The sequence below is a fragment of the Talaromyces proteolyticus genome, assembly GCF_021365285.1.
Source record: "Talaromyces proteolyticus strain PMI_201 chromosome Unknown BGW36scaffold_13, whole genome shotgun sequence".
NCBI classification, from domain to species: Eukaryota; Fungi; Ascomycota; class Eurotiomycetes; order Eurotiales; family Trichocomaceae; genus Talaromyces; species Talaromyces proteolyticus.
This window is the reverse complement of record NW_025764289.1, coordinates 186,681-211,943: the sequence shown is the minus strand read 5'-3', so window position 1 is coordinate 211,943 and position 25,263 is coordinate 186,681. Positions and strand designations below refer to the sequence as shown.

The following is a 25,263-nucleotide window of genomic DNA, read 5'->3' as shown; positions in this document are numbered from 1 at the left end:
TACAATTTGATATAAGACACTCTGTAGATTAGTAATGTAGTTCAGTTCATAGAAAATTCATCTCTTTTCTTTTCCTTCCCTCTTGCTCTCCACCTTATATCATCGTGGTGCTAAAATTAAGTAAAATCCCCATATGATCCATTACAGCATTCCATGAATCTAGTTTCAACTGGTTTGAGCGTATATCGCTGCGTCTATGGGCGTCAAGTAGGTCTCCAAAAAGGTCCAAACCGATTCGCGGCATGGTCTTATACATATCATATGCCGATTGCCATGCTGAACGAGTTTTAGCCTCCCAGAGTGACTTAGGCGAAGGGAGCGGGATCTCTTGGAAACCTTCGAATATGTCACACGGCACGCCAATCTTGATATGGACCATCTGAGTGATCACGAGCCATACTATTACCGTTCTTGATCCAACAATTATCAGCAGAGAACGTTCAGAATATGCACGGAAAAGTAAACTTCAAATACCTTCTTCGTGACTCAGCAAAAACCCAATCTTCCCAGTTTTGACTTGGGTTTACTCTCTCGTCCTGACAGAAGGGTTGCTTGCATAGCTTTTTAAAGCTTTCGCAAAGGCCCTGCATCGATTAGACACGGTCTTAACATGGGAGCAAATTATAGTACCTGCCAAGTGACTAGCATTTCCATGTTTAAGTCTGGCTCTGTTTGGGAGCCATCGATGACTCGCATCATCATGTAGATTAACTGTGATTGTATAGACCCGAGAAGATACGGTTTCGAGAGCTGTTGTTGATCTGTCTATCGACGTGGTTAGCTGGGCGTTCCACTTTTTGTAAGGATGGTATTTTTTGCAGTAGCGATATTTGCGAGGAATAATTTAGAGGGGTGGGGTGCATTTGGTTCTCTGTGAAAGTGGTTTACTTCTTTTATGCACTTGACACTTAGGAACTTGCCGCGGTAAAGGAAATAGTGAACAGACCTTTTCAACGGAGGATCTCAACTCCATTCGAATACTGTGCCATAAAAAAGACCTCGTGTCAAGATTATGAGAAATGAACACTTGTGCAAGGGCCATGCAATTGATAAGTGGCTTTGGTAGAGACGGCTCCTTAGAGGAACGGTGCCAATGTCCGTGTATGAAAGGGGGAAAAGTCTCCCTACGAAGCATCATTTGTGGAAAGGCACGGAGCATCTGCATAATGGAACCTGCTGAAAATCTCGACACAGGATCTGACATTGGGATTGGGGCAAGAATGTCTGTGCTCGGTCTCTGGGAAAGGTGTGTAAAAACGGGAAGGGAAGGCGAACATTCAGAGGATGCTGTTACTGTAGACCAGGGAATTTTGGCGACCGAGGGTTCCTCTAAATTGAAGCCATCGTTAAGGTTGTCAGTAGGATCTGTCCTGTCGCCATTGCACTGGGAGGCTAAGTGGTTTGATATGGCCCTGGAGGCCGGTTCGGGGGAATGTGGTAGAATAAGCCCCCTGGGGCTTTGAGGCATCATGTCGGTCATAAGAAAATCTAGCGCATCCCAGTCCATAATAGGTTGCATGTCGTCCGTGCCTGTCGGTATGCTTACTCCACTGTTCAAAGGCCCTGTGGTACCATTCGGGGCCGGCACAACAGATGTCAGGCTGGAAAGCACGTTTTCTGATGTGTTCTTAGTTTCGAGCTTTCCCCAGTGCATATCCGGGGCTCTATTTATGGCTGTATTCGTGACTGTATCCCCAGTTATAGCTGTAGCTGCTGCATTTTCGTAGACACATTCAAGTCCTCTGCTAACGCATCGCAAACACGGCGACCGGAGATTACACTTCCTCTTAGCTAAGCTACAAGCTCGACATGACCTAGCACGAGTCTTGAGATGACTATGGGTTCGGCGACAGTATAAGAGATGTCGATTGTAGGATGTTTCTGCAGACTGCAGTGAGCTCCGAATACAAGTGAGAAGGAGTGGCGCAACCTTTCAAGATAGGTTTATGACACAAGACACAGACCCACATGGGACTAGGCAATGGAGCTGTGACAGGGTCCATGGGTAGCACAAGAAAACCAGCGTGAGGTGCGAAAAAGATGCAATGAGGTACTAATATTTCTGCGGTGCCGTTGATATTGTTTTCTGATCGTGAGCTTGTGGATGGCGAGAGACGAGGATATACTTCGTTAGCTAGGGGCCAATTTAGCCGCTAGCGGCGGAGTTCGACGCGCAGCGGCCAATTTGACCCGCTAAGATGGCCCCACTAAACACTCTTACAATATAGTATACCATAGTAGTAAGGTGACAGTTTTTGTTGCTACTATGTATTTCACCATCTTCGTCCGATTTTGTCTTGTTCGTCTTCTTCTGTAATAAACTTGAATTTTGTCTTTTGATTTATTTCGACAAGTCTACCAAATCTACCTGTTCCACCATGAGTTCAGAAGAGGCTAACGCCAATACCGTCTGTAAGGACCAAGAAGCCAACCTGGATGGCACCTCTAAGATGTCACCCGATATGCCTGGTCATGAAAACGAAGCCCGCAGTCTACGGACCGTTCAAGGTTGGAGGTGGGCAGCAGCAGCAGCATGTCTGTACGTTGGGGCTTTCATCTACGGGCTCGATGGAACCATTGCCGCAGACATCCAAGCGCCGATCATCGAACAGTTCCACACAGTCGAGAGCCTCACATGGATCGGTACTGCATTTCCGCTCGGTTCTGTGTGTGCAATATTGCCTGTGTAAAGGCTCCATCCCTACGCTGTCACAGGAGTACAGAAGGAAGGCTGTATGGCTAACTCGTGTCAAACAGAGCCGCCTTATATGCTGTTTTCAACCTTAAACCCATGTTCATCTCGAGCATCATTCTTTTCGAGGCCGCCTCTACGCTTTGTGGAGCGGCTCCCACCATGGATGCTCTTATTGTCGGGAGGGCAATAGCTGGTCTTGGTGGAACTGGTATTTTCCTCGGGTACGTCGCTGCCCTCAAGGATCTAGTCAAACCCCTACTCAGGAACTTGTCCTAGGATCTTGAACTATTTTGCTCTATGTACAACTGAAACAGAACGCGGTCGCTACATTTCCGGTATTGGTGTAGTTTGGGGGTTGGGCGCTGTCTTAGGCCCTGTCATAGGAGGCGCATTTTCTACTTCGTCTGCCACCTGGCGATGGGCCTTCTACATTAATCTGTGAGTTAACAGATAATTCGACTAAAATGCTTCCCGTCACGTCGTTTCTCTGCTTACGGAGCCTTCTTCCAGTGTCGTAGCAGCTGTGTGTGCACCAGTCTACGTATGGTACCTCCCGTGGGTAAAGCCCAATGGTGCCAGGAACGAGTCTCTTCTCGCAAGGCTCAAGACTGTAGACTGGGTTGGCTCTATTCTCGGTACTTGTGCCATGGTAGCCTTCACCATGGCCCTAACTTTTGGGGGCTCAACTTGGCCTTGGGATGACGGTCGCACCATCTCTACATTTGTTGTATTCGGGGCATTGCTTATATTACTCTTTTTCCAGCAGTACTTTGTCATGTTCACCACTCATGAAAGGCGCATGTTCCCTCCTAGGCACATCCTTATAAACAGAACTCAAATGCTGCTTAACATCAACACCGCCATGGCTGCGACTAATATCTACGTGCCGGTTTATTATATTCCCCTATACTGTTCGTTTACGCATGGAGATTCTGGACTAATGGCTGCCGTCCGCTTACTGCCTTTTATATGCTTCCTTGCATCTTTTAACTTGGCATTGGGTTTTCTTTTGCCGAGAATTAACTATTAGTATGCTATTATCGTCATCACTGACTTTCTTTTCTAACATGTTATAGCTGGGCATTGTACGTTATTGGTGGCATTCTCATGACAATCGGCAGTGCAACCTTGTACACGGTTAAAACTGATACCACTATGGCAAACCTGTATGGATACAGCATTATACTCGGGTCTGGGACTGGATTAGTCTTCAATCTTGGCTTTACTGTCTCGGGTGTTACCATCATGAAGGAGACAGGCAATGGCTTGGATGTCCAACGCGTCATCTCCATGCAGAATCTTTCTCAGCTTGGATTCCAGACAGTTAGCTTGCTTGTAGGGGGGCAGATTTTCCAAAGTCTCTCGATGGCCAGCCTAAAACAGATTTTCATCGGTTCGAACTTCTCAGACTCTCAGATCAGAAGTGTCATTGCAGGAACACAGAGCAGCTTGTTTACATCCTTAAGTCCTTCACTGCAAAGACAAGCTATCGCGGCCATCACACATGCCATGAGCAGGGTCTATATTCTCAGCATTGCGTCAGGGGCTATCACGGTGGTTAGTGGGATGATTATGAAGAAAGAGAAATTATTTTCTAAAGAAGCCGACAATATTTCCATTGCGGGCGGAGCCTGAAAGGATGCTAAAATTTGGTTGGATTGCCTCCATGATTCCCAGACTGGTACAGTGTATCGAAAGTTTAGTGTTTCTCGTGATAACACCGTCCCCATAGAGCTTATATCGAATAGACATGCTTAGTATTTTTTTACAGGTGTATTTGCATTTTTGAAGGAAATGGTGGCTTCCTCAACAAGAGAGTAGAAGTTTGACCATTACAACCTGTGCAGAAACATACCATTCCAATCAATGGCTATCTCGGGGTACTCTACGAGTGTTATGAGGCAACCACATCAGAAGGTATTAGTTGCGAATCCTCTTTCCCAAGGAGATGTTCTCTAATAGGTGAATGCGTCCCTTCAGCTCCGATCAAAAAATCACCAGTTTCCTGTGTGTTATTTTCAAATTTACAGTAATTGAGCCATCTTTATTAACTTGAATCTCTTGCAGACGTTTGCTCCACTGTAGTAATATTAGCCGAACATTGTTACCATTGTGTGAAGGCGTGGATAAATAGAGAATATGCCAAAGTGATGATTATAGATATATCTAAGGCGTGCACGAAGTTATAGTGATTTGAAGACAAAGTACCTGGTGTATTTCTCGTCATGGAGTGTTTCTCGGGACCCAGGGACAGACGTATATACGTAGTATATAACGCAAAATGAAAGGAAAAAATCTCAAGCTATCCGTCTTCCAGCGCCTAGATGTAAACACGTAAATACATGTATCAATTGATCTATCCAAATGCTCCGGCCATATACACACTATTGACCTAAGTTTATATCAGAACTTCTCCATCAGCTTCTTGCGCACCGTCCACATGCGCGCCCGCTTGCCGAAAATATACATCGGAATGGCCGTCAACAGACACGCAAGTTGGATACCGCCAATTGCGATAAACACATTCCGCGCTCCGTCCGATTCGAGCCAGTCAACGAAGAAGAGGGAGAAGACCAGTCCGTGAAAGATATCTGTACTTGGTCAGCGTCTGAGAGGCAGTCAGAGAGCACGGGGAAAAGTACTTTTGCTAAAATTTAATGTAACCAACGCCTCGCCTGCATATTGGCGATAACTATCCACGCAGAATGTGATCGATGTCGTGCTACCCAGCGCACAGCCAAACGAAATGATTCCAAAGAAAATCGTAGGAACAATCCAGTTGTCTTTTTCTTGCGCACTCCAACCGAACCCCATCAATCCTGCCGCTGTCGACAGAGCGACGGGAATCGCCATAACAAGACGAAACTCCGGCTCATAAATGCCTCCGTTAAGCCGTGTCATATATCGGACAATGATATCTGACACCCGTCCAGCAACCGCCGTACCAATGATACCACCCACAAATGGCGAGATATAAACCAACCCAGTCGCAAGTGCTGAGAAATTATAATTCTGGCTGCCCTGGTAAATATGTGCTACTGATTCGGACAGCACAATGAGCCATCCAATGGACAGAGAATACACTAGAGCAGACCACAGAACGGCTGGATATGCAAAAAGAATAAATGGACGCACCAACACCCGATGCCACTTGTCGTGTGCAAGTCGTCCGTTCCATGGCCGAAGCATATGTACATAAGACACCGGAGGCCGTTCGCGGAGGTTATGGGTGTACAAAGCCGACGCGTTCATCGGCAAGGGAGACAACGAGGTTCGTCGAGCCCCTTCAATATCCCTGGTAGGTGATACAGGTTGTGAGCCATTGCTGGAGTTGAAGTAATCCGTGTTCGGATCCAAAGAAAGTCTATTATCACCCAGGTGTACCGGAGAAAGAGGCGCAGGATGAGCATCAGTGTCTTCAGTAGGGGAATGATGCGATGCCTCGGGGGTTGCATCTGGTTCGTTGACTACCACGGTAGGGGTGTCATTGGCCGTAAAAGGATGCTCATTCTTTAGATCGGCAGGGCTTTGCAATTTCTCGTCCAGTTGGTCCTCAGCAAAGCCAACATGCATTTCTTTCCTCTTTCGATGGCCGTTCTCCTCAGTAGGGCCATATGCATCGTTTGAGCGTGGTAAACTAGGCTGCTTTTCACTCAACCGCGGCTCGGGACGACGTCCACGAAAGCCAAGGTGTGCAAAGTCAGATACACTTCGGTAGATATTAGGACGTTTCGATCTGGACTTTGGTCGGGGTGTCCGATCCCAAAAGGTTTCAGGGACAAAGAAAAATAATAGCGCAAGAGCGCCGCCAACAATTATAGCGACCACCCTATTTCCTGTCAGTTATGGAAGCACGGCGAATGTGTACTCAGCCCATACCAAAATACCCAACGCCAGCCATATCGTCCAATAATTGCCGCACTGACCAGTGGTATCAAGTTCTTGCCTCCCAGAAGTAATAGTGTATAAATTCCTATTCGGTACGCCCTTTCATGGAGGAAAAAAATCTCCGCGATAGTTGCAGACGGTAGACACTCCACTGGGCTGACTGCAAATCCCATGAAGATTCGAGCTAGCACCAAACTTACATAGTTGGGCGAGAGTGCGCACCAAATGCCGGAGATTATAAATAGAGTAGCACCCAGCAAGTATACTGGGCGTTTTCCATAGAGGATGGCCGTCGGGGCCATGACAACGGACCCTAACCCAAGCCCCAACATGTACAGCCCGGTCGTGTACGCGACTTGTTGTGTTGTGATATTGTAGTCTTTCGCCACCTCGTTGAACCCAGCGGCCAGCACTGGGGTCATACCTCCTCCCATCAGGCAATAGAAACCTAGAGAAAGTAAAGCCGTATCTCTTCGCCATGCTGGCCAGTTCAAGGGATCATTCAACGTGTCCTCCGGCTGCGGCTCTAGAAGAATGCGTCCATCGGATGTCTTTTTGGGAACAGGCGCAACTGAGCGAGAGGATGATCGGCTTGGAGGAAACTGCGAAGGAAGTGACGAGGCTGAAGTGCGAGCTGGCTGATTGCGTAGACCCAAGGGCTCGTTACGATTCGAGGCCAGCAGGAGGACGGTGCCTGAAAGCAGTCTGTCAGTTGCATTGAAGGTATTCCTGGGGGAGTGCAGCTTTACCGGGCACCTCGTCTGTCTGCGGGTCACTAAGAATACCGATGGTCCATTTGGAGCGGTTGTCCCATGAGGGAGCCATTATAACGTTCTTGCACGGAGCAGGTGGATTTTAATAATGCTTCACAATCGGATCGACGCCAGGATGACTCCCGCCGGAACAAGTAAAGTCGGGGATAGTCCCCAGTCCGCGACGAGAGAACGCAAGACAGGTGCGCAGCCCCCAGTCTCAAGGGCAGACGACCTCTGTTTATAAGGAATGGGGGAATAGAAAAAGAAAAGAGTAATACTACTGAGAGGAGGAGGCGGACGCGGAGGAGACACTCCGAAGATTGACGCGGGGAGTCCGATAAGGCAAGCCGATAAGAGCTATTAGCGGCTGCCGGTATGGATCGTCGCCCGTGGCCATGTGACTGCTCGCGTACTCGATACGCCCCAGTACCTTGCGGTACCTCCACCACGCCCAAGATCGCGTGGAGTAGCGGGTATCGACAAGTACCAGAAACGTAACGGCACAACGCGGTGACCACCGCTCCCGTCATTCCCAGCCACTGATGAACGCGTTCGGGCGACTAGACATTCCTCCCGGTCCGTCAATGAGGAGTCGCCTTTAGGAGCTGAGACACTGATTATTATTTGAGTTCTGGACAATCTCCTGCACGGTCTCGTCACCCGACCGCGAGGCTGCCACCACCACAGGCCATCACGCCGACATGGTTGGTTGGAAACCTGGCGTGTCGGTGTGCCAACCCATATTTAACATTATTGTGTACTAAGTCATACAAGAGTAGGCAGTATCGCTTATTCTACCACTGCCTTCAGTCGGTATCCATCGAATTGCGCCCGAGGAAATATCATCCCAGCCAGACAAAATCGCGTTAAACAGTTTGGTCTGAATGCTATCAAGCTTATACCACGGCAGCCGAAGATCGTCTGACTGCGCCATGACGACATCGTACATCGTCTATCCTTCGCTTTCTCAATAGTTTCATTGTTCATAACTCTTCATTTGCTACACGGCCGCAGATACGGGCAACGCTACAGCACCAGGGCCACGTGGTTTGTTGCTGCGACCCATTAAAATCTCCATCCCATGTTTACCATATCCTAACGTGTCACGGACTTGCATTAGCAGATGACGTTTCGTCACTCTATGAAGCTTTTGATGCTATAGAATAACACCTCACATGAATCCCCCACGCTCGCTCGAGCCCTCAGAACAAAGTTTGGAAATGATTGCAAGCCATTAAGGGGCCGCTGGAGCCTGGTTCGCCGCCTCCGCAACTTTAAGCCTCTGATCCTATCTCCTTGAGTTTGAATCGTTCCAGCGGAAAATAAGACCCAAGGCTCGTAAAATTATATCGTTGTTACCAGTCTTACTCCTGGATTTGAAACATCTGCACATGAGTGGATGGACCTGATGATCGTCTAAAATCATTGGTATAAGTGTTAACTCCTTGGCTTGCGGGGTAGTTGACACAGACGGTGCCGTGCATATCAAACGTCAGGTGGCTATATTTAACATAAGCTACGTAGTCGAAGTTCGAAATCTAAGTTAACTATGATTAATTAGCCCTTTATCACTACGCTCGTAAAGACGGACTCATTCCCATATCAGTTGCAAGGACCAATCAACAAACCCCATCATCTTAACCCCAGTATTTGTTTCGAAACAATACCTATTCCACACTTTTGAAAATTGCACAAACTCTTAATTAAGGTCTGAATACCACCTGGACCTCCGAACAAGGCCCAACATAATGGCCGATATTCAACTGTAGAGGAGTTAATAACTGGAGACGAGTGAACGTTTAGGAATAAATTTTGTCCAGGGACTCCAGGGTACCATAATGCGGTATCTCTCAATGCCTTCGCCTCTTCTATCGACAGATTAATAGCAGATGTAATGTTAAATTCAACGGCAAGGCTGACCATTTTGCATCCCTAATCTGTCTGAGTAATGGATGTTTATAGACGGAAATGGAATCAATAGTGAGTATTTTCCACTTACATCAAACCCCGCTTTTACGGCTCTGATATGTTCATAAACTGCGAGATACTGTGTTATTGGAGATTCTGTCGGGGAACCGAACCATTGAGATGTATGTCGCTTATCGGTGATAACTTGTATTGCTTGAATGACTCTTGAGCCTACCGCCACGTTGAAACCTCTCAGACTTGCGATGTTCACAGAGCATCCTTTCTTCTCAGACCAGTACCCTAATTCTATGGCAGTTCCTTCGGGCGAGACAAATCGTATACCGGAGACATACTCTGTACCGCCAACCTGAACAGTGGAGAATGAAGTTTGGGAAATGAACTGGCAAATGGATACATATTGCCGATTGAAGAGACGACAACCTTCGTTAAAATCATGATGGGACCCAGTAGATTTCTCCTGTCTCACATCTCCAGTAATCCCCCGGTACCGACGACTAAGGACATTGTCCTGCGAGACAGGCTCTTCAAAATTGTCCTTCCTACAAAGGCTTATTATATTCTTTAGAGACTGAATTAACTTCCAAACCCTCTTCCTATTCCGAAGCGCAGGCGATATACGAGTATCACATGTCCGTCGATATAACCATCTCCAGTCCTGAGGTTCTGGAACTTTCCATAATTCGAAAAGCCAACAGCGGTCGGCATGTGGTTTAAATCTAGACGCCCAGAACTGTTGGTTTGAGAAAATAGGAATGAATACCTTCGAAACTTGACGAAGATTGAATACATCTGAAGTGGGAAGCAAGCATGCAATCATGTCACAAATCTCCAGAGGTAACCTGCCAAAGATGTCTGCTCTTTGTCTGACCTGACCTGTCGATCCAAGCTTGACAAATGCTGGTATCTGAGATGGTTTCCCGAGAAGTTGTTCAATTTCTGGAATATCCTTTGGATTTACTCTGACAGATATGGAGTGTTCTGAGTCCCCCTCCCTCTCAAAAACCCTGTCTTCCCATGGATAATGATCCTCGTTGTCTAGAAGGACAAGTCCACCAAAGTCGTGGCCCCAGTTCACGCCACTCCCCTGCAATGGATACGGCATCGATTTGCAAACTTCTAAGCGTCGCAAGCAAGGAACTTTTTGAGGATGGTATGCCATCTCCAAAGAGCCCAACAAGCTGCGTGAAAGACGAAGCCGTTGCGGTTGTTGACAGGATGCTGCGTCATCACGCCAATCTGGTCGCGATCGGGGAAGTCATATCCCGCATCATTCCATTTTGATTTATATTCTACAGGCACAATCCACTTTCCTGCATTGACGTCGTTGTACAGGCCGACGCCAGAAACAGATGCTTCCGTGGGACTGGAGTAGACTGCTATGATCAAAACGCACTTACAGAGGAGACTCACGTATTCAAAATTGTTTCGACCAAGACTCAGAGTTCGGGCTCTCATAATCATAGATGGCATATCCACAAAGAATACATGAGACGATGAGAGGACTCATCTTGCCAGAGGTGTGAAATACTTTATATAAACTGTAGAAACGACGAAGTTTATTCGTGCAAGTCTCGGAAGTCTGTGGACGTGTGAATTACATGTAAGGTTTAGTAGCCAGGCTTAAATAATTTTTAATACAATGCAGTAATATATGCTAGCTGACATATATATTGTAAATCGTCAGACGAAATGGACACAGCATAGGATCAACTGGTAGTGTGTGGCCGTGCGAGATTGCGTTTTCATTTAGGGATGTTAAAGGGAAATGGTGACCAAACAAATACATCAATAAGACCGAGCATATAATTGAAGATCATCTGTAGCTGCGAATAAACCAGACTTCACAGCAAAGGGATGGTTAGTCGAAAGCTTGGCGGACCTGAATTAAAGGGTCACGTGCCGCAGTCTCGCCCCTTGCTGGCCGGCAAAACAGATATGTTGCATTTTGTAGCCAATTCCATCCACCCCCATTCGCCGCCAGTTCGCCGCCAAATCTCCTTTTTTTTTTCACCAGTTGGCAATTTCTGCTGTGTGTTGTGTCGTTTCTCATGCAGCGACCGCTTTCTCTTCTTACTTCTGTATTTTGATGTAATTTGGGCTTCTCTTTCCTTATCGCCGTCTACAACTCCGCCACCGATCCTCAAATTGCCCCAAGCCTGCATTGATCGCCTAGCAATATCGAGCAACTTACCATTATGCGGGTCAGTCGCATTTCCCCCGTAATCGCCCTTCTTCTCGTCGCTGTTGGGTCAACTGCTGTCGACAGCCCTGCCGACAGCCTGTCGGATAGCAGTTTGCAGCATGGCAAGACGCGACCTGGAGTCGCCGCGGATGTGAGGCCCAAAGCCTCTCCGAAAGGGACGCTGGACGCCCCGGTTGATGGAAAAGATGGCAAACCTCATGACGGGCCGTGGGTTGAAACGAGCGCAGACCGAGATCGAAAGAAAGATAAGATAGATGGCAGGCAGAGCGTAACGGCACAAAACACGGCGTTGGATATTGGTGAACAGTTGAGCCCCGATGGACATCATATCCCGCATTCTAATGAGGGGGTGATGGATGATCCTGATAGAATAGGTCCGAAAGAAGGCACCAGGGGCACAGAGGGTGGCATGACTGAGAAGAGCAAGGATAGCAAACTGCTTAAGGAAAAGATTCCTGAAACTCCCAAAGAGGCACGTCCTCTACCTCATAGTGAACAAGAAAAAATTCCTGGCCAAACCACCGTTGAAACCACGGATTCGAAGGCCAGCCAAAAACTACTCGAGGTATGTGGATGAAATTGAGTGGGATTCGCTTCCTGTAGTGGCCGTGGACTAAACTATGCGATATACAGAAACCTGACGACCTCCCCGACAGACCTCATTCTATTCCTCCACCGAAATCTCCTGCAGGAGTTCATGATGATCCTCTCGACTTTGAGCCGCGACCACCTGGGAGAAAGCCCTTCGGCAAGGGCGGTACTCATTCTACAACCCCAGCAGCCGCAGCGACAACGGACGAGAATGTCTTTAGTCCGATCCATTCTCTTGTTATATCACTCACGATGATTCTATTTTCTGAAGTCGGCGACAAAACTTTTCTTGTTGCCGCTCTTATGGCAATGCGGCATCCGCGCTTGGTCGTCTTCACCGCAGCCTTTTCCGCCTTAATTGCGATGACCGTCCTATCAGCCATTCTAGGACATGCCGTTCCTACACTTATACCTGCCTTCATTACAAAATTCGCCGCCGCTTTTCTTTTCCTCGCCTTTGCTGCAAAAATGTTCAAGGAAGGACACGCCATGTCGCCAGACGAGGGCGTTGGGGAGGAGATGAAAGAGGTTGAGATGGAGCTAGAAGAAAAAGAGCATGAACAACGACGCATGAGTCGCAACCAATCAATCACCCCATACGCATTGGAATCTGGCCGTGGTGGTCGCACGCGGTCAACGAACCGCCTCCCATCACCCCCAGAAAGCATTTCGTCGGCATCGTCACGAGATATTTCCCCAGAGCGTAGTTTCACATTGAAAACGATAACCGCTGGGGCCAACAATCTCTTTTCGCTATTGCTCAGCCCAGCGTGGGTTCAGACTTTTGCTATGACTTTCTTGGGAGAATGGGGCGATCGCAGTCAGATTGCGACCATCGCCATGGCTGCTGGACAGGATTATTGGTGGGTTACAATTGGAGCAGTTGTTGGACATGGTATTTGTACTGCAGCCGCTGTCATCGGTGGTCGTGCAGTCGCTGGGCGAGTTAGTCTTCGAGCCGGTATGCCGCTCCTTTTTTTTTATGCCTAATGTTGGTAAAACTAACAGTTTTCGTTCACAGTCACCTTGGGCGGGGCATTTGCATTCCTTATTTTTGGGATTATTTACCTGATTGAAGCAATATACTAATAGAAGTGGAAGTGTGTTTTACCGCACTTTCGTTTTATGTTTGATTTACAGCAAGACAATCATTTATCTTGCCTTCTATATTTCCCTTTTCATGGTATCACTTGATCTCATACTGTATACATTATATTTTTGGTTTTCAGGACTAGATTTTACTGGCGTTATACCAGAAGAGGATTGAAGTTGGATTGCCAACTAGTTGTTGTATCCATCGATACATGTTATGGCGTCTGAGGAGTCTTGTGTATGGGCAAGTCGGAGTTGGACTTTGGATTATAATCATAGTGGCATAACGATACTATGTATACATATTTCAATTGGAATTTCCAATAGAAGATAGGATTATAATTCATCTTATTCTCTAATGGTTGGTGCTATTACTCCACCTCCGTTAACCTTAGGGTTGTCGACGAAGACCATATGAGACTGCAATTGTGGCCTTAACTTTAGTGCTATCTACGTCTCGAATTTCCTAATGGTATTGTTTCTACTACATACCAATTACTATGAAAACAGCTTTAAGAACTACTTACTACGAACATTTATTGACAGCACAGCCCCAAGCTACCCCCAAAGCGAGATGGCCGCTAGAATTGATGACTCACTCTGCTTACGTGACCAGCCAACTCACTGTATCCGCTTGATTTTTCGCAGACTATCATACACTGTTTTATACACAATTAAGTCTGTGATAGAGCTCGTTCGGTCACAAACACACTTCATTGTCTTTCAAGTTTGCTTCCTATTAAGGTGAGGGCTTCCTCATCCGCATCAGTCGACCAATTGTTGATCATGGCTCACCAAGCAGGGGACATTTTGTGGGATGCGCTGGCGTCAAATCTACACTTCTATCTGCCAGAGCACCCGCTAAAACCGCCAGCGGCAAATCTATATATTCTGTCCGGCCTTTACCAGGCTAGAGATATAGAAGCTTTTATATTCACATTCATACGCACCATCTCGGCGCACACTTTACGGGAGCGACAGAAGTACCCTGAGAAATATGATCCTCCGAATGAAGAAGATGTTGTTCTTGACAACGATACAGTAAACAGAATCAGCCGAACTGTTTACCGATGGCGCCTAGCTGCAGGCAGCAATGGGTTTGGATGGGATAAGAGCAATGAGGTGAAACTTACATCGCAGCCATGTCTGCATTATACAGATGAGAATCGGCGCTATACACATGATGTCAATGATCCTAGGGATAGGGATTATGACGACGGGTTTCAGTTCAACTGCGACTGCACAATACCATTTCGAGAAAGAAAAGCACATGCGTTTCTCCGTGAATGCCGAATTAATTATTGCTATTGTTTTGAAGGTGTAAACAAGGGAGGCTTCTTTAACCTGGAAGTTATTAAGACACTCTTGATACATGGTGAAATTGATACGGTTTTGCGCGTTTGTGCCCACCCCGATGTGAAGTATGCGAGCTGGAAGTCTGTGCAGAATTGTGCATGTATGGAGGCCGATCTAGGGTGGAATCACTTGTATAGTTTGGCCTTGGATGCGTATATTGTCCTAAACATCTTGTACTGCTTCCCGAAGCTTCGTGGTTCAATATCAGGACGTCAACCCCCTCGATCAAACGAATCATATGAGCGAGACTATCGAGATACCAAAATTTACCAGGAAATGCTATACAAGTGCACAAAATCACACTATTCCGAGGTTACAAAGCATATTCATCGACAGTTCTTCGGTATCAAAGACGATTACTTTGGTAACTCATTTAAAATTCAACGTGGCTTGGAGTGGCCGATCCTTGCCAAAACTGCTACATATCCTCAATCACCCGACAGGCCGGATAACCAACCTTTATTCTCGATTTTGAGGGGCCTGAGATCTTGGCGAATGAAGGCATTCATCAATGACGATGACTTTCCATTTGGAAATGTCCCATTCGAAATATTCTTGAATTGCGATGAAGAGGCGCCTTGGGTTCCTCATAAGTTAGAAGTTGCGGAGTGCTATCGCACTCTACGTACTATAGGACTACCTGATGAGCTGATATGCGAGATTGCCGAACTTGCCTACGGCGCTTATGGTGATGAACCTTGGCGCCGACTGCTTGTGGCGCATGATCCATTTCACCCAGAAAACTACGATGAACTTGTTGGTTACCTGGGCAGTTGCTGGGATATTATGGTCCGGTGCAATATCTTTGCGGAGGCCGTAGGTAACCCAATAAATTGGCAATCGGAGTTGAAACTTTGTCTACGACGACTCTTCCGGAGTCCTCGAGGGGACAATCTTGATTGGAATGGGTTGGATACTGATATGGAAGACTTAATATTTGAATTAATCCAACCATGAGCCTCCCCAGAGAACAAAATATTGCCAATAGTGTCATTCGCTCCTACCTCTTCTGTCACAAGAGCTTTTTTATGGCAAGAATTTTACGATTATTAGGGTTCAGTATCAGTAGAGGAAAAACCGTCAGTAATATATCTTCATTTTGTGTCCTTTTTTTTTTGCTACAGTTCAGGAATTGGTCTTCCTCTCTGCGGATAATTCTATAAGCTGGCGAAGGCCATTCGAATGAATAAATTGCAGATATATAAGTGCAAATGGAAAAATTCATATTTTCAATACTTACGTGATGTATACAAGCGATTACTTGTGCTTTTCAACTATACCAATATTTTACATACTGGCCATTAGGCCATTACCGAAAGCGGACAGGGGCGCTCATGCGGGTTAGGGTTAGGGTCAGGTTTTTTGCCGGGCGAAATAAAAATGCCTGGCCTCAACCTACACAGAATGCTAAACAGCAAAATAGGAAAGCTTTGATATCCTTTAAATAGCCTTAGGGAGGCTAGGATTGTTCTCACAGGAGCCTCAAGCTCGTTTTCCAGCGTCGAATACGCCTGCAATACTTGACTACACAATACAGAAGCCATTCAACGTCAAACCCTCTATGCGAATATTTTATAGCTATAAAAGAGCTGAATAGCGAAGCTTTTCCCTTAAATCCTTCGAAAACTAGCAGTGAAGTGATATTTCGGCGGTGGCAAAGGCAGAACAGCTGGAATTCGAATGGACGAGGTTAGGGTTAACGTGATTTGCAGTTGAAAGTGGCAGGAGATACCTATAAGGAAGACCACGTGATGTTTGGACGCAGTACTGTCCGCGTTGTGTAAGCAGCTGTTGTATTATTTGAATTAGGGTTGTAAAAACAATTCATTACGTAAGTTACGTGTATTATGGCGGTTTTAGAGTAAGTTATTAAAATGTAAACCAGTTTCGCACAAGTATATATTACACTACGCATTGGAATTACAAATACACAACCCCGGAAAGAGGGACTTCTAACTGCATGCGGGAGGCGGTGAGGCCGGGATAAATTCTACCCTAGGTTAAAGCATCCGCCCTCATGCTACGACATTTTCCCTCCTGCCCATCACAGGTCGTTTTCTCATCAAGAACGGACGGTTTGTAACTGTCTCAACCCATATACTCTAACCGGCAAGTAATCGCCAACCCTATGTGATTGCAGTCGTGAGTATGTCATCCGTTCTTGATTCGCGGAGAAAGTCGACTCCGGGACCTGCAGGTAGCACGCGGTCGGTCGCGCACGGCTTGCGGTCACCAATAACAAAGGTGTCTCCTCGTAAAGCTGCTACTGCAACTCCAAGAACATCCTCTAGGCTTCACAAAGCTGCAGACACAAACCAGAGTCTACGCGATTCTGGAGCAAGGCAAGTAACGAGAAGTCAAAGCCGTGCCTTGAATAGCAACGAAACACCGCGTACCGCCGTTCGCGGGAGCGCTAAGGGCAAAGAGAAGACTGGCCCAGGTTGGTGCACCATTTACTTGCTTCTTGCTCATTAGAACATTTGACGATACAAAACCACGTCAACTCTTATTCCCACTTCAATCTCAATTCTATTTCATTACCCTGCCAATGCAGGTAACCTACGCATTACGCGACAGTATTTATCATGGGCAACAACACACAGTCAACTGTAGCACGTACTGACAATGTTCTTCCAGATTCTAGCCCTGGAAGTGAAAGCTACGGGATTAACCAGCTCTATTCAAGCGGGGGTAGCCAAGAACCGCAAGATGTTATCCCGAACACAGCTATTCCAGAGTCTCCCGATGATCCCAATGTCTCAGGGACTACTCTTCACCCGACAGACTCTGAACCAGAGACTGGCGGCGATGTGGATGCGCTTCTGATGGTTCACTCTTTGCCTCACTTGCAACGAGCTTCCACGGCGATTCTGGATATTTTTGCGGCCAGCTCCTCATCTCCAAGTGGGATGGCTGAAGTAGTGCGATCTCTGCAAGATCCGAAGAGTAGCCAAAGCCGACGGCTGCAGCGCATGCGCAGTAATTTTGCAACGCAAAAAGAAAAATTTGGGGCAGAGACATATATCTCTATTGAACAAACTGCTCCAAAACTTCCCTCCCTTGAACCCTCATCTGACCCTTCAACGAAAGCTTGGCATGCGGATGGGATTCTCTACAAGGCGAACTGTGCGCAGCTTGCACTGGAAATTTTGACCAAATCTTCCCGCACGGATAGTGTGGAAGAAAGTATGTATGATTTGGAAGGGAAATATCCGATACCTTTCTTAAATGAACTGGCTCGTGGCACCCAGTTTGACAGCGCTGGGAAGAGTGGTCTCAGACGACCGACATTTGACTTGGCGCTTGAGATGAGAACTCAATTTTTGATGACCAGCTTGGTAACGCAACAAGATCGAGATAGCTTTAACCCACGCGGTCTGTTGCAACATGTCTTCTTCAATGAAACCCTCGACACACAGGCAGCTGACGAAGACCTGCTTCGTGGATTCAACCTAACTAGCCTCCAAGATAGGGACGGCAATTTACCCTATCAATATGAGGAGGACGTTCAAGATCGTATTCGAGACATCCAAGAATACTTTGCCGACGATGGAACAGTCGATTTTGAGAGACTCGAGGCACGTTTTCCTTGGGAAGGATTTATTTATAACACAGCTAAATGGCTTCGTTCGCGAAATGATGAGCTTGATCGTTTTTTGAAGCAACAGCCTTCGATTGACGACATTCGTGGTCAACTTGAAGACGTAGTCAATCGTCGAGCAACACTAAGTCAAACCACCGCCACTCCCGAGCAGGCCGGAGCATCGAAATCCTCGGAGGTTACTTCCAGTGGACGTAAGCTACTCCCGGCTATAGAATTCATACAAAAGCGCGGTGAAGCACCAAAAGAAGTACCTGAAGGACGCAAGCCAAAAAAGTCTTTTAGCAGCCAGAAAGCAATTCAAGTGGTGATGCGTAAAGGCAAGGAATTTTCCGTTGATAGCTCAAAAGACTTTGCGCCTCGGCTTTCTCAGCTTGCTGCGAAGCCTGCGGGGAATTCGACTGACCGAAATACTTTGTCAAGAAGAACGGAAATGCCCGCGATTCCATCATTCTCCACCGATCCGGATCAGACTCTGGTAGATGACTTGCACGAAGATCTCTCGCACCTAAGTCCTCAAAGAAACCAACAACATCGAAACCCTCAACCTGCTCGCCAACCACCGACTTCCGCGCCTCGATTTCCACATATGGTCATTGAAGAAAACGAAGATTGGCCTTCATCACAGACGATCATGGCTGATATCAAGAGTCATAAACAGAAAGACAATTCAAAACAAAGAGGGTTTTTTATTGACCGCCAGCCAGATGCTAGGCGTGTGTCACCGGTTGACTCTCAGCAACTCGGCATCGCGAGTCCGAGTACAGGCCGTAAGCGTAGGCAAACTCGAAGAGATGACTCAGTGGACGAGTATGAAGAGAATGATAGAGCGGTAAATATCCAAGATAAACGCGCTCAGAAACCAGCACAGACCACCAAAAGGCAGAGAAGAGGACCAGGGCCTGAGTCAATGGAGTCACCAGCGCTCAACCGCCAAATCCCTTGGCAAAACACAGAATCTCCATCTCAGTCAGAGCAGCCTCGTGTTCAGGCAACATTTGCAGTATCAACAGCAGGAACTCAACACTCGCCCTCTGCCTCAAACCCTGCAAATCCAAGTCAGCCATCCAGCAGTCAAACTTCCCCCCCCAGAATTCCATTTGGCACAAAACCAATTCAAGTACGACGACGATGGACAACCGAAGAAGACAATCGACTAGTTGAACTTGTTGGGAAACATGGCACGAGCTGGGCTGTAATCAAGCATCGGGACGATGCGTCAACTGATCCGCAATTGACCGACCGTAACCAGGTACAATTGAAGGACCGGGCAAGAAACTTGGTCATGATATGGTATAGGTATTTTTTCTGCAAACCACTTGTCAAGGAGTATATCGCTGATATTTGTTGTTTCTTTTAGGGGCGGGAGGAGCGAATTACCCAAAAATTTCGAATTTGTCTCGTTGAAGCAGAAGGACATTGAAGAGTTGGAAGCCAGGGGCATTCAAATCCCAGAACGGCCTCTTCCAAGAGGCATAATACGGTTCTAATTCATTTCCCTGCATATCCGCATTGAATTTTGAGCGGCAGGCTTTTTTTTTTAAAGATACCCTTGGCGTATTCTGCTTGTGCTTTTCAAGCAACACTGATTTCGGTTTTGGTTTATATTTTATTGCTATTTCTTAATGCCTTCTGAGTGTATTCTTTAATGTCATCAAATCTGTTTAGTTGCAGGTTGCCATTAGTCTATGCTCATAATTCATGCGTCATATATTCTCGCCGAAGATCACAGAGTTTCCTTTAATAACTCAATGAGTCTCTCTGCAATCAAATGCCCCATCAAATCGTACCCCTTGTCTGTGAAATGCAGCCCATCGTCCCAAATTTCTTGTCTCCTTTCTGCGTCCATCGAATGATATGGTATTACCGATTTTAAATCGAATGCAAAGCTGCATAATCAGTTGATATGACTTTGAAAAAAAAAAAAAAGAAAAGAAAATATAAGTGTGCGAGTAGTATTACATACAATCGATCTTCTTTATGCTCCATAATGTGCTTGTTCAACACATCTCGATTGCGCGTCAGCTTGTTTGAAATGTAGGCGCATTCAGGGACTGTGAGTGCCAGTAACTTGGTGGTGGGTGAGGATGAAAGGGCGAGCGACCAGGTTGTTTTGAGGCCTGCGTAGATCTGTTCGGGGGTAAAAGAGCCGTAACCTAGGTCGCTGTTTCATAATAACATGGTCAATTGGTGGGAGTGACAAGATATATCAACATGCAGGTGTGCAGTGTGTTCATACTTTGTCCCTCCAAGCACAATGACCCAATCATATTCCTGGCCCTCTTGTACTGTACCACAGTTAGCTTCCTCGTCTGAATTGTAATAAAGACGAGGTCGAACAGCTCTGTTTCATTCTTTCAACGAATCTCCCTGGCGGGCAATTGACTAAATCACCCGGTTTCCCTTCGACTTTGATTTGGATATCTTTTTCGTCCAAGACTTTCTGTTGTACGAGATGCTCCTTCAGGGCGATGGCATAGGGATGCGGGGGCTCGAGGCCGTAGTGCCAAAAGCCATCAGTGAGAGAATTTCCGAAGCAGAGAATTTTGACCATTTTCTCCTTTCTCTTCTTTTTGTTTTGCTGTTCGCGACCTCGATTTTGCAGAACTGCAGACTGCGAAGGTGTGCCCTAGATCTGGTACGTTTGTAGTGACCAATGTGGGGGATGAGGGGATGCATAAATTTAAAAGTGAGAGGCTGATGAAGGGTGGGGGGTGCAATCAATTGATACTGCAAGTAGTGTATGGGTTTGAGTTGTTTTCACTCTTGTGTGGCAGTGTGCTTTTTGGGTAAGGGTGGCTTTGTGGCTGGATCTGGGCGTTGTGAACGTGGGCTGGTTCGCCGATACCGATTTGAGCATTTGGAGGCGTTTGCCAGGACAACTACAGAGCGATTGGCCGGAGCCCGACGATTGACATTTTTTATTGTTTTCGCCAACAATATTGATTTGTGTGCAGACTGCTCTCTACTAACGATCTTCTGCGCGGGAGGTAGTTGGCCTCGATACATGTCCATAGGAGCCTTCATTGCTGATCGCTAGGCTGGAAAATAGCAGTATTTTCGTCCTTTTCGCGAAGATCCTGAAATTTCAACAAGTACCGCCGCCGGATCACGGAATGCGGGCACACAAAGACGATATAAAATATCCTCACAACACTCTGGATTTACCAGTTAATTATTCTTTACTGTCAAGCCCTGACAAGTGGCGGTGGCGCAATGCCCGTGCTGGGCGATACTGGCATCGGGAGTACATCGGCTCGAAGGAGACCTGTCTCAGACAAAGACCAACCAACAGGATAAAAATAGGGACTCGGTGGTTAATGCGGGGAGATCGGTGAGACAGCGGGCTGAGGTCGCATCCAAGGTCCAACGCATTATTTGCCTAGGGCCTTGTGGCTTCGGCTTGCAGCGTCCATTGTATAGGGCCCACCCTTCCGGCGCCGCGGTTCTCTCGGTTCAACGGTCGTTCAACGGCACGAACGCGGTAGGATTATTACATATCCTACCTTTACAGGAGCATCACTGTGATTGCGTTTCAGGCTGCACAGTCCCCAAGGGTGATTATGACATCGTGCTATGTCGCTTCCGGTCAAATACATCCAGCGAAACAGGCAGCCATTCTGATCCTGGCGCACTGCCAAGGCCGGTAGTCAGAACGACGACGATCGGTGGTCAGCCTGAGCTCTTTGGAATTGCGTCACAGTCTGCTGTGTTGAGTGACTCTTGACTATTCACTAACTATCAACTATCAACTAGTTAGTGGCCGGCGCCCTATCACCACGGCCGGGCCCCACGCGGACTGAAACAAAGTGTCAGCTAGGCCGCCGATCTGCGCGCGCTGGTTGGCTGCCGGTGCGTGCATGTTGCATTGCGGATCCGTGGCTCTGCTGGCTTTGGCCCGATTCTGAACCATTCTCGCGTTCCTGAACCCGTTGTTATTGTCCTTCTGGATGCTGGTATTGACTGCTATTTGCCAGCCACGCTTCGAGGCTCTGTATAAGGCCCCTGCGTCCCAGTCCGCGCTTGGAACAGCACTCCAATTTTAAATCCATGAATCTTGTTGCGTCTGACCGACTATTGATTCGCTTTTCGCCCCCGGACCCAGCCCAGCGTTACATGCTGCCACTTAATACGCTGCCATTATCGTCATTATTTTAATATTTTGCTACCATCTATCCATCATCCATTAATCACATTATTCGCTGGCATCATATAAATAAAAATCACCTTTAAAAGAGTGAGTCCCCGGTTTTCCCTCGCTCTCCCGATATATCATCATATACTAATTAATATATATATTTTTTTTTGGCAGTCTCCAGCACATTCGCTTTCTTCACAATGCGTTCGTTTGTTCCCGCCTCACTCGTGGCTTCGGCTACTCTCTTCTCTGCTGTGCAGGGTAAGTTAACTGCCTCTCGATTGCTTTGGATGCATATAGATGCTAAACCCGCTCAGGAATCACCATCACCAAGCCCGCTGCCGGCGACACCGTCGATCCTAGCAAAGGCTTCGACATCGTTTGGGAGTACGACTCGTCAGACCCCCTCGACTGGGAGATCGAGCTGGCCAACCCGGTCCCTAACAAGATCCTGGCCACCGACGTGAAGCCCACCAGCGTCGCCTCAGGCCAAACTGCTCAGTACACATACCACGTCGAGCCCCAGACCATCGCCGACGGCACAAACTGGAAGATTCTACTTGACCCGCGCAACAAAGGCACCCCTGGAACTGGGCTCCCCGAATCTGGTGCTTTCACCATCTCCAGCGGCGGCGCTGTGACCACTACTGGTACCACCAGTACTGGTGCTACTACCACTACGCCCTCTGGTACTACTACTGTCCCTAGTACCACCATCACCACTCCCGGCGCTGGGTAAGTTTTGCTTTCCCCTATACAACGGCCAGAGGAGCTAACATCTCTGTAGAACCACTACTACTCCCACTACCACTCCCACTACCACCACCTCCGTCACCGGTACTCCCAGCGGAAGCGTTGTACCTCCAGTCTCTGTTTCCACTGGCAAGCTGAGCACCATCACCTCGGCCAGTGTCATCTCGTCTACCCTCGTCTCTGGTAGCCTGACGACCGTTGTTCCCCAATCGACCGTCTTCGAGACGACCGTCGTTCCAGGCGGCGGTGCCACCCCCACAAACCCCGGCTCTGCCGCTACCACAACTGCGTTGCACACAAATGCTGCTGGCGCTATCCAGCCTGGTCTGGGCGCGGTCGCTTTGGCATTGTTGCCTGTTTTCATGCTCTAAACCTACGTAATCCGGGGAAATGCTTCCATTCGAAAGGAATGAAGTGGAAGTCGGAACAAAAGCAACGATTTCATCCATCCGAATTTGAAATAGATGGCTGGCCGTGTGGTCTTTTGTTATAATTGGGCAAGGCAAAGAACATGCTATGAAATTGTACATATATAATGTGTCCATTTTTGCCGCGTTTTATCATTGTTGCTCTTACATCAATGTATTGTAAATACACTACACGCTCCTTTACTGGTTATTGGCGCAGACAGACGAAAATGATACCAGATTGTTTATTGAAGCTTGTTGGCTGACTGCTATGTGCCCGCATAAATCCTACACGGACTTCACAAGTTTGATATGATAGGTAAAGATTTCTAATTGAAAATTTGTTAAATGCTTACAGATATTAATAAATTAATTAATTATTTTTAAATTGAATAGCACCCAGGGGAGGTTCAATGTCTATCAATGGCTTTATCAAGCTTAGACGGCTTCCCACGTAGATGCGGGGATGCTGGTCGATCGTGAGCAGATCCCCTATGACGGCCTCTTGAGCATATGAGATAGATTGATCATTGTCAGCAGCTCGCACTGTAGTATTTTGCCATCAACGACAGAGATGAAAGAAGTTATGGTAAAAACATTTCACCATCTGTAAATGAGAGGCGTTCAGGGTCTCCTGTCTGTACCAGCCATCAGGTATAACTAAAGCAGAATTTCAAAAGAACAGTGAGATGAAAACCTCATAGAGAAATAACAGGCTTATCGTCTCTTTGAACTTTTTACTACTAATTTGCAACTGGTGCCTAACCTGCCTTCCTCAGGCTCAGGATAATCATGTATCTCAATGCTTTTATTAGGAGTCATCAACTACTCTCCTAGAACCTTTACCGCTCAATATATCCTGTTAGCAGGTGTTACCAAATAATGGAGCATCCATTCGAGACGCGAGCTGGAGTAGCCGTAAATAGCACCTTGAAAGCACGTAGAGTGGTTTTATGCCTCCCACTTCTTTTTTTCGTGGCGAACTGAAAAACAAGCCTCCTGCGTTTGTCAGCCTCTTCTCCCAGCCAACCCGTCTCACATCAGTGATTGTCTGATGCTGAACGTCTTTGACTCCTTCCAATTTAATAGGATGAGATGAGAATCTGCTTATTGTAAACAAAGCGAATGGCAGAGTACAGACCAGTGGACTAAAGACGGCGAAAGAAGCATGGCAAAGAAAAGGTTGGGACAAAGCCAGTCAATATCCATTCCAGGGTAAGAATCTTCCTTCCTCTCCATCATACATCCATAATCTTCTACCTTTTATGCGTGTGCCCACCCGCTCCATTTGTCGTTTGCTCGTACCTCAAACTCCTGCCTGTACAGCTCAGCAGTATTTGTAAGTCTCTTCATCCCAGGCATCTATCGCTCTTGAACACATGCTTCTTCAGACCGCTCAGTCAATGAATCCGCACAACCCAAACCCATTTGCATAATGCTTGCTAACATGAGGAGGAGCGCTTCTCAGACGGCCACAACGATCGAGCTGGAGAGAACACGGCTAGCTTCCCCCGTAACACCGCGCTCGAAACTCTTCAAAATGGACCAGCCGAATATCTTCCGTGAGTTCTCAGAGAAAATCCAGATGATATTAGCATCCCTTGATCCCCAGGCCATTCTTGATACTCTAAGAGCATTGGCAGAGGGAGGAGCGGCGAAGTTGCAGGATGGGACCGAGATAGAAGCACTTTCAGGTCTTGGAAACCAAGTCCAGGGCCAGGATCCGCCTGAATCATACATACAGACAATCACTGCGTTGCTACGTTGGGCTGTCAAGACATTTCCCAATCAGTCGCGCTAGGGCGTAAAAACATATCTCAGTGAGACGGCTGACGAGCCTAACCTGTGGGAAACG

General features: G+C 47.1%; 9 protein-coding genes across 9 annotated transcripts; 5 read left to right on the top strand and 4 right to left on the bottom strand.

The window, feature by feature from the left end:
- Positions 1–39: 39 nt before the first annotated feature.
- On the bottom strand, positions 40–1,958 carry BGW36DRAFT_388879 (uncharacterized protein). The gene is made up of 5 exons (XM_046217278.1): positions 1,931–1,958; positions 947–1,881; positions 631–765; positions 475–584; positions 40–410 (listed from the first exon to the last, which is right to left on the bottom strand). Exons 2-5 carry the CDS (start codon positions 1,652–1,654, stop codon positions 95–97), a joined length of 1,269 nt encoding a protein of 422 aa, XP_046066707.1. The 5' UTR covers positions 1,655–1,881; positions 1,931–1,958; the 3' UTR covers positions 40–94.
- Positions 1,959–2,462: 504 nt separating this feature from the next.
- On the top strand, positions 2,463–4,330 carry BGW36DRAFT_420082 (putative efflux pump antibiotic resistance protein; the record flags this gene model as incomplete). Its single annotated transcript, XM_046219487.1, has 5 exons — positions 2,463–2,686; positions 2,758–2,916; positions 2,972–3,133; positions 3,206–3,724; positions 3,772–4,330. 5 exons carry the CDS (start codon positions 2,463–2,465, stop codon positions 4,328–4,330), a joined length of 1,623 nt encoding a protein of 540 aa, XP_046066706.1.
- Positions 4,331–4,752: 422 nt separating this feature from the next.
- Positions 4,753–7,646, bottom strand: BGW36DRAFT_388878 (putative MFS transporter). Its single transcript, XM_046217277.1, has 4 exons — positions 7,333–7,646; positions 6,575–7,277; positions 5,338–6,524; positions 4,753–5,286 (listed from the first exon to the last, which is right to left on the bottom strand). The coding sequence occupies exons 1-4, from the start codon at positions 7,406–7,408 to the stop codon at positions 5,099–5,101; spliced, it is 2,154 nt and encodes a 717-aa protein (XP_046066705.1). The 5' UTR covers positions 7,409–7,646; the 3' UTR covers positions 4,753–5,098.
- Positions 7,647–9,241: 1,595 nt separating this feature from the next.
- Positions 9,242–10,426, bottom strand: BGW36DRAFT_364084 (uncharacterized protein; the record flags this gene model as incomplete). The annotated part of the gene is made up of 1 exon (XM_046214524.1): positions 9,242–10,426. One exon carries the CDS (start codon positions 10,424–10,426, stop codon positions 9,242–9,244), a length of 1,185 nt encoding a protein of 394 aa, XP_046066704.1.
- Positions 10,427–11,462: 1,036 nt separating this feature from the next.
- BGW36DRAFT_306182 (uncharacterized protein) lies at positions 11,463–13,150 on the top strand (the record flags this gene model as incomplete). The annotated part of the gene is made up of 3 exons (XM_046212128.1): positions 11,463–12,035; positions 12,104–13,022; positions 13,083–13,150. 3 exons carry the CDS (start codon positions 11,463–11,465, stop codon positions 13,148–13,150), a joined length of 1,560 nt encoding a protein of 519 aa, XP_046066703.1.
- A 659-nt stretch (positions 13,151–13,809) lies between these two features.
- BGW36DRAFT_388868 (uncharacterized protein) lies at positions 13,810–15,717 on the top strand. Its single transcript, XM_046217276.1, has one exon. The coding sequence runs from the start codon at positions 13,940–13,942 to the stop codon at positions 15,464–15,466; it is 1,527 nt and encodes a 508-aa protein (XP_046066702.1). The 5' UTR covers positions 13,810–13,939; the 3' UTR covers positions 15,467–15,717.
- A 940-nt stretch (positions 15,718–16,657) lies between these two features.
- Positions 16,658–19,600, top strand: BGW36DRAFT_432306 (uncharacterized protein; the record flags this gene model as incomplete). The annotated part of the gene is made up of 3 exons (XM_046221115.1): positions 16,658–16,949; positions 17,147–19,409; positions 19,471–19,600. 3 exons carry the CDS (start codon positions 16,658–16,660, stop codon positions 19,598–19,600), a joined length of 2,685 nt encoding a protein of 894 aa, XP_046066701.1.
- A 53-nt stretch (positions 19,601–19,653) lies between these two features.
- On the bottom strand, positions 19,654–20,758 carry BGW36DRAFT_56588 (SGNH hydrolase-type esterase domain-containing protein). Its single transcript, XM_046222425.1, has 4 exons — positions 20,451–20,758; positions 20,350–20,398; positions 20,077–20,274; positions 19,654–19,999 (listed from the first exon to the last, which is right to left on the bottom strand). The coding sequence occupies exons 1-4, from the start codon at positions 20,662–20,664 to the stop codon at positions 19,837–19,839; spliced, it is 624 nt and encodes a 207-aa protein (XP_046066700.1). The 5' UTR covers positions 20,665–20,758; the 3' UTR covers positions 19,654–19,836.
- A 1,690-nt stretch (positions 20,759–22,448) lies between these two features.
- BGW36DRAFT_432304 (uncharacterized protein) lies at positions 22,449–23,372 on the top strand (the record flags this gene model as incomplete). The annotated part of the gene is made up of 3 exons (XM_046221114.1): positions 22,449–22,509; positions 22,566–22,983; positions 23,036–23,372. 3 exons carry the CDS (start codon positions 22,449–22,451, stop codon positions 23,370–23,372), a joined length of 816 nt encoding a protein of 271 aa, XP_046066699.1.
- Positions 23,373–25,263: the final 1,891 nt, after the last annotated feature.

Coding starts and splice junctions, on each gene's coding strand:
- BGW36DRAFT_388868 (XM_046217276.1), top strand. CDS start 13,940: ATGGCTCACCAAGCAGGGGACATTTTGTGGGATGCGCTGGCGTCAAAT.
- BGW36DRAFT_388878 (XM_046217277.1), bottom strand. CDS start 7,408: ATGGCTCCCTCATGGGACAACCGCTCCAAATGGACCATCGGTATTCTT. Junction 7,278..7,332: donor GCAGACAGACGAGGTGCCCG/GTAAAGCTGCAC, acceptor GACTGCTTTCAG/GCACCGTCCTCCTGCTGGCC. Junction 6,525..6,574: donor GGCTGGCGTTGGGTATTTTG/GTATGGGCTGAG, acceptor GACAGGAAATAG/GGTGGTCGCTATAATTGTTG.
- BGW36DRAFT_388879 (XM_046217278.1), bottom strand. CDS start 1,654: ATGCACTGGGGAAAGCTCGAAACTAAGAACACATCAGAAAACGTGCTT. Junction 766..946: donor TGAGATCCTCCGTTGAAAAG/GTCTGTTCACTA, acceptor CCACGTCGATAG/ACAGATCAACAACAGCTCTC. Junction 411..474: donor TTTGCTGAGTCACGAAGAAG/GTATTTGAAGTT, acceptor TGTTGGATCAAG/AACGGTAATAGTATGGCTCG.
- BGW36DRAFT_56588 (XM_046222425.1), bottom strand. CDS start 20,664: ATGGTCAAAATTCTCTGCTTCGGAAATTCTCTCACTGATGGCTTTTGG. Junction 20,399..20,450: donor TGAAAGAATGAAACAGAGCT/GTTCGACCTCGT, acceptor ACTGTGGTACAG/TACAAGAGGGCCAGGAATAT. Junction 20,000..20,076: donor GAGCATAAAGAAGATCGATT/GTATGTAATACT, acceptor CTGATTATGCAG/CTTTGCATTCGATTTAAAAT.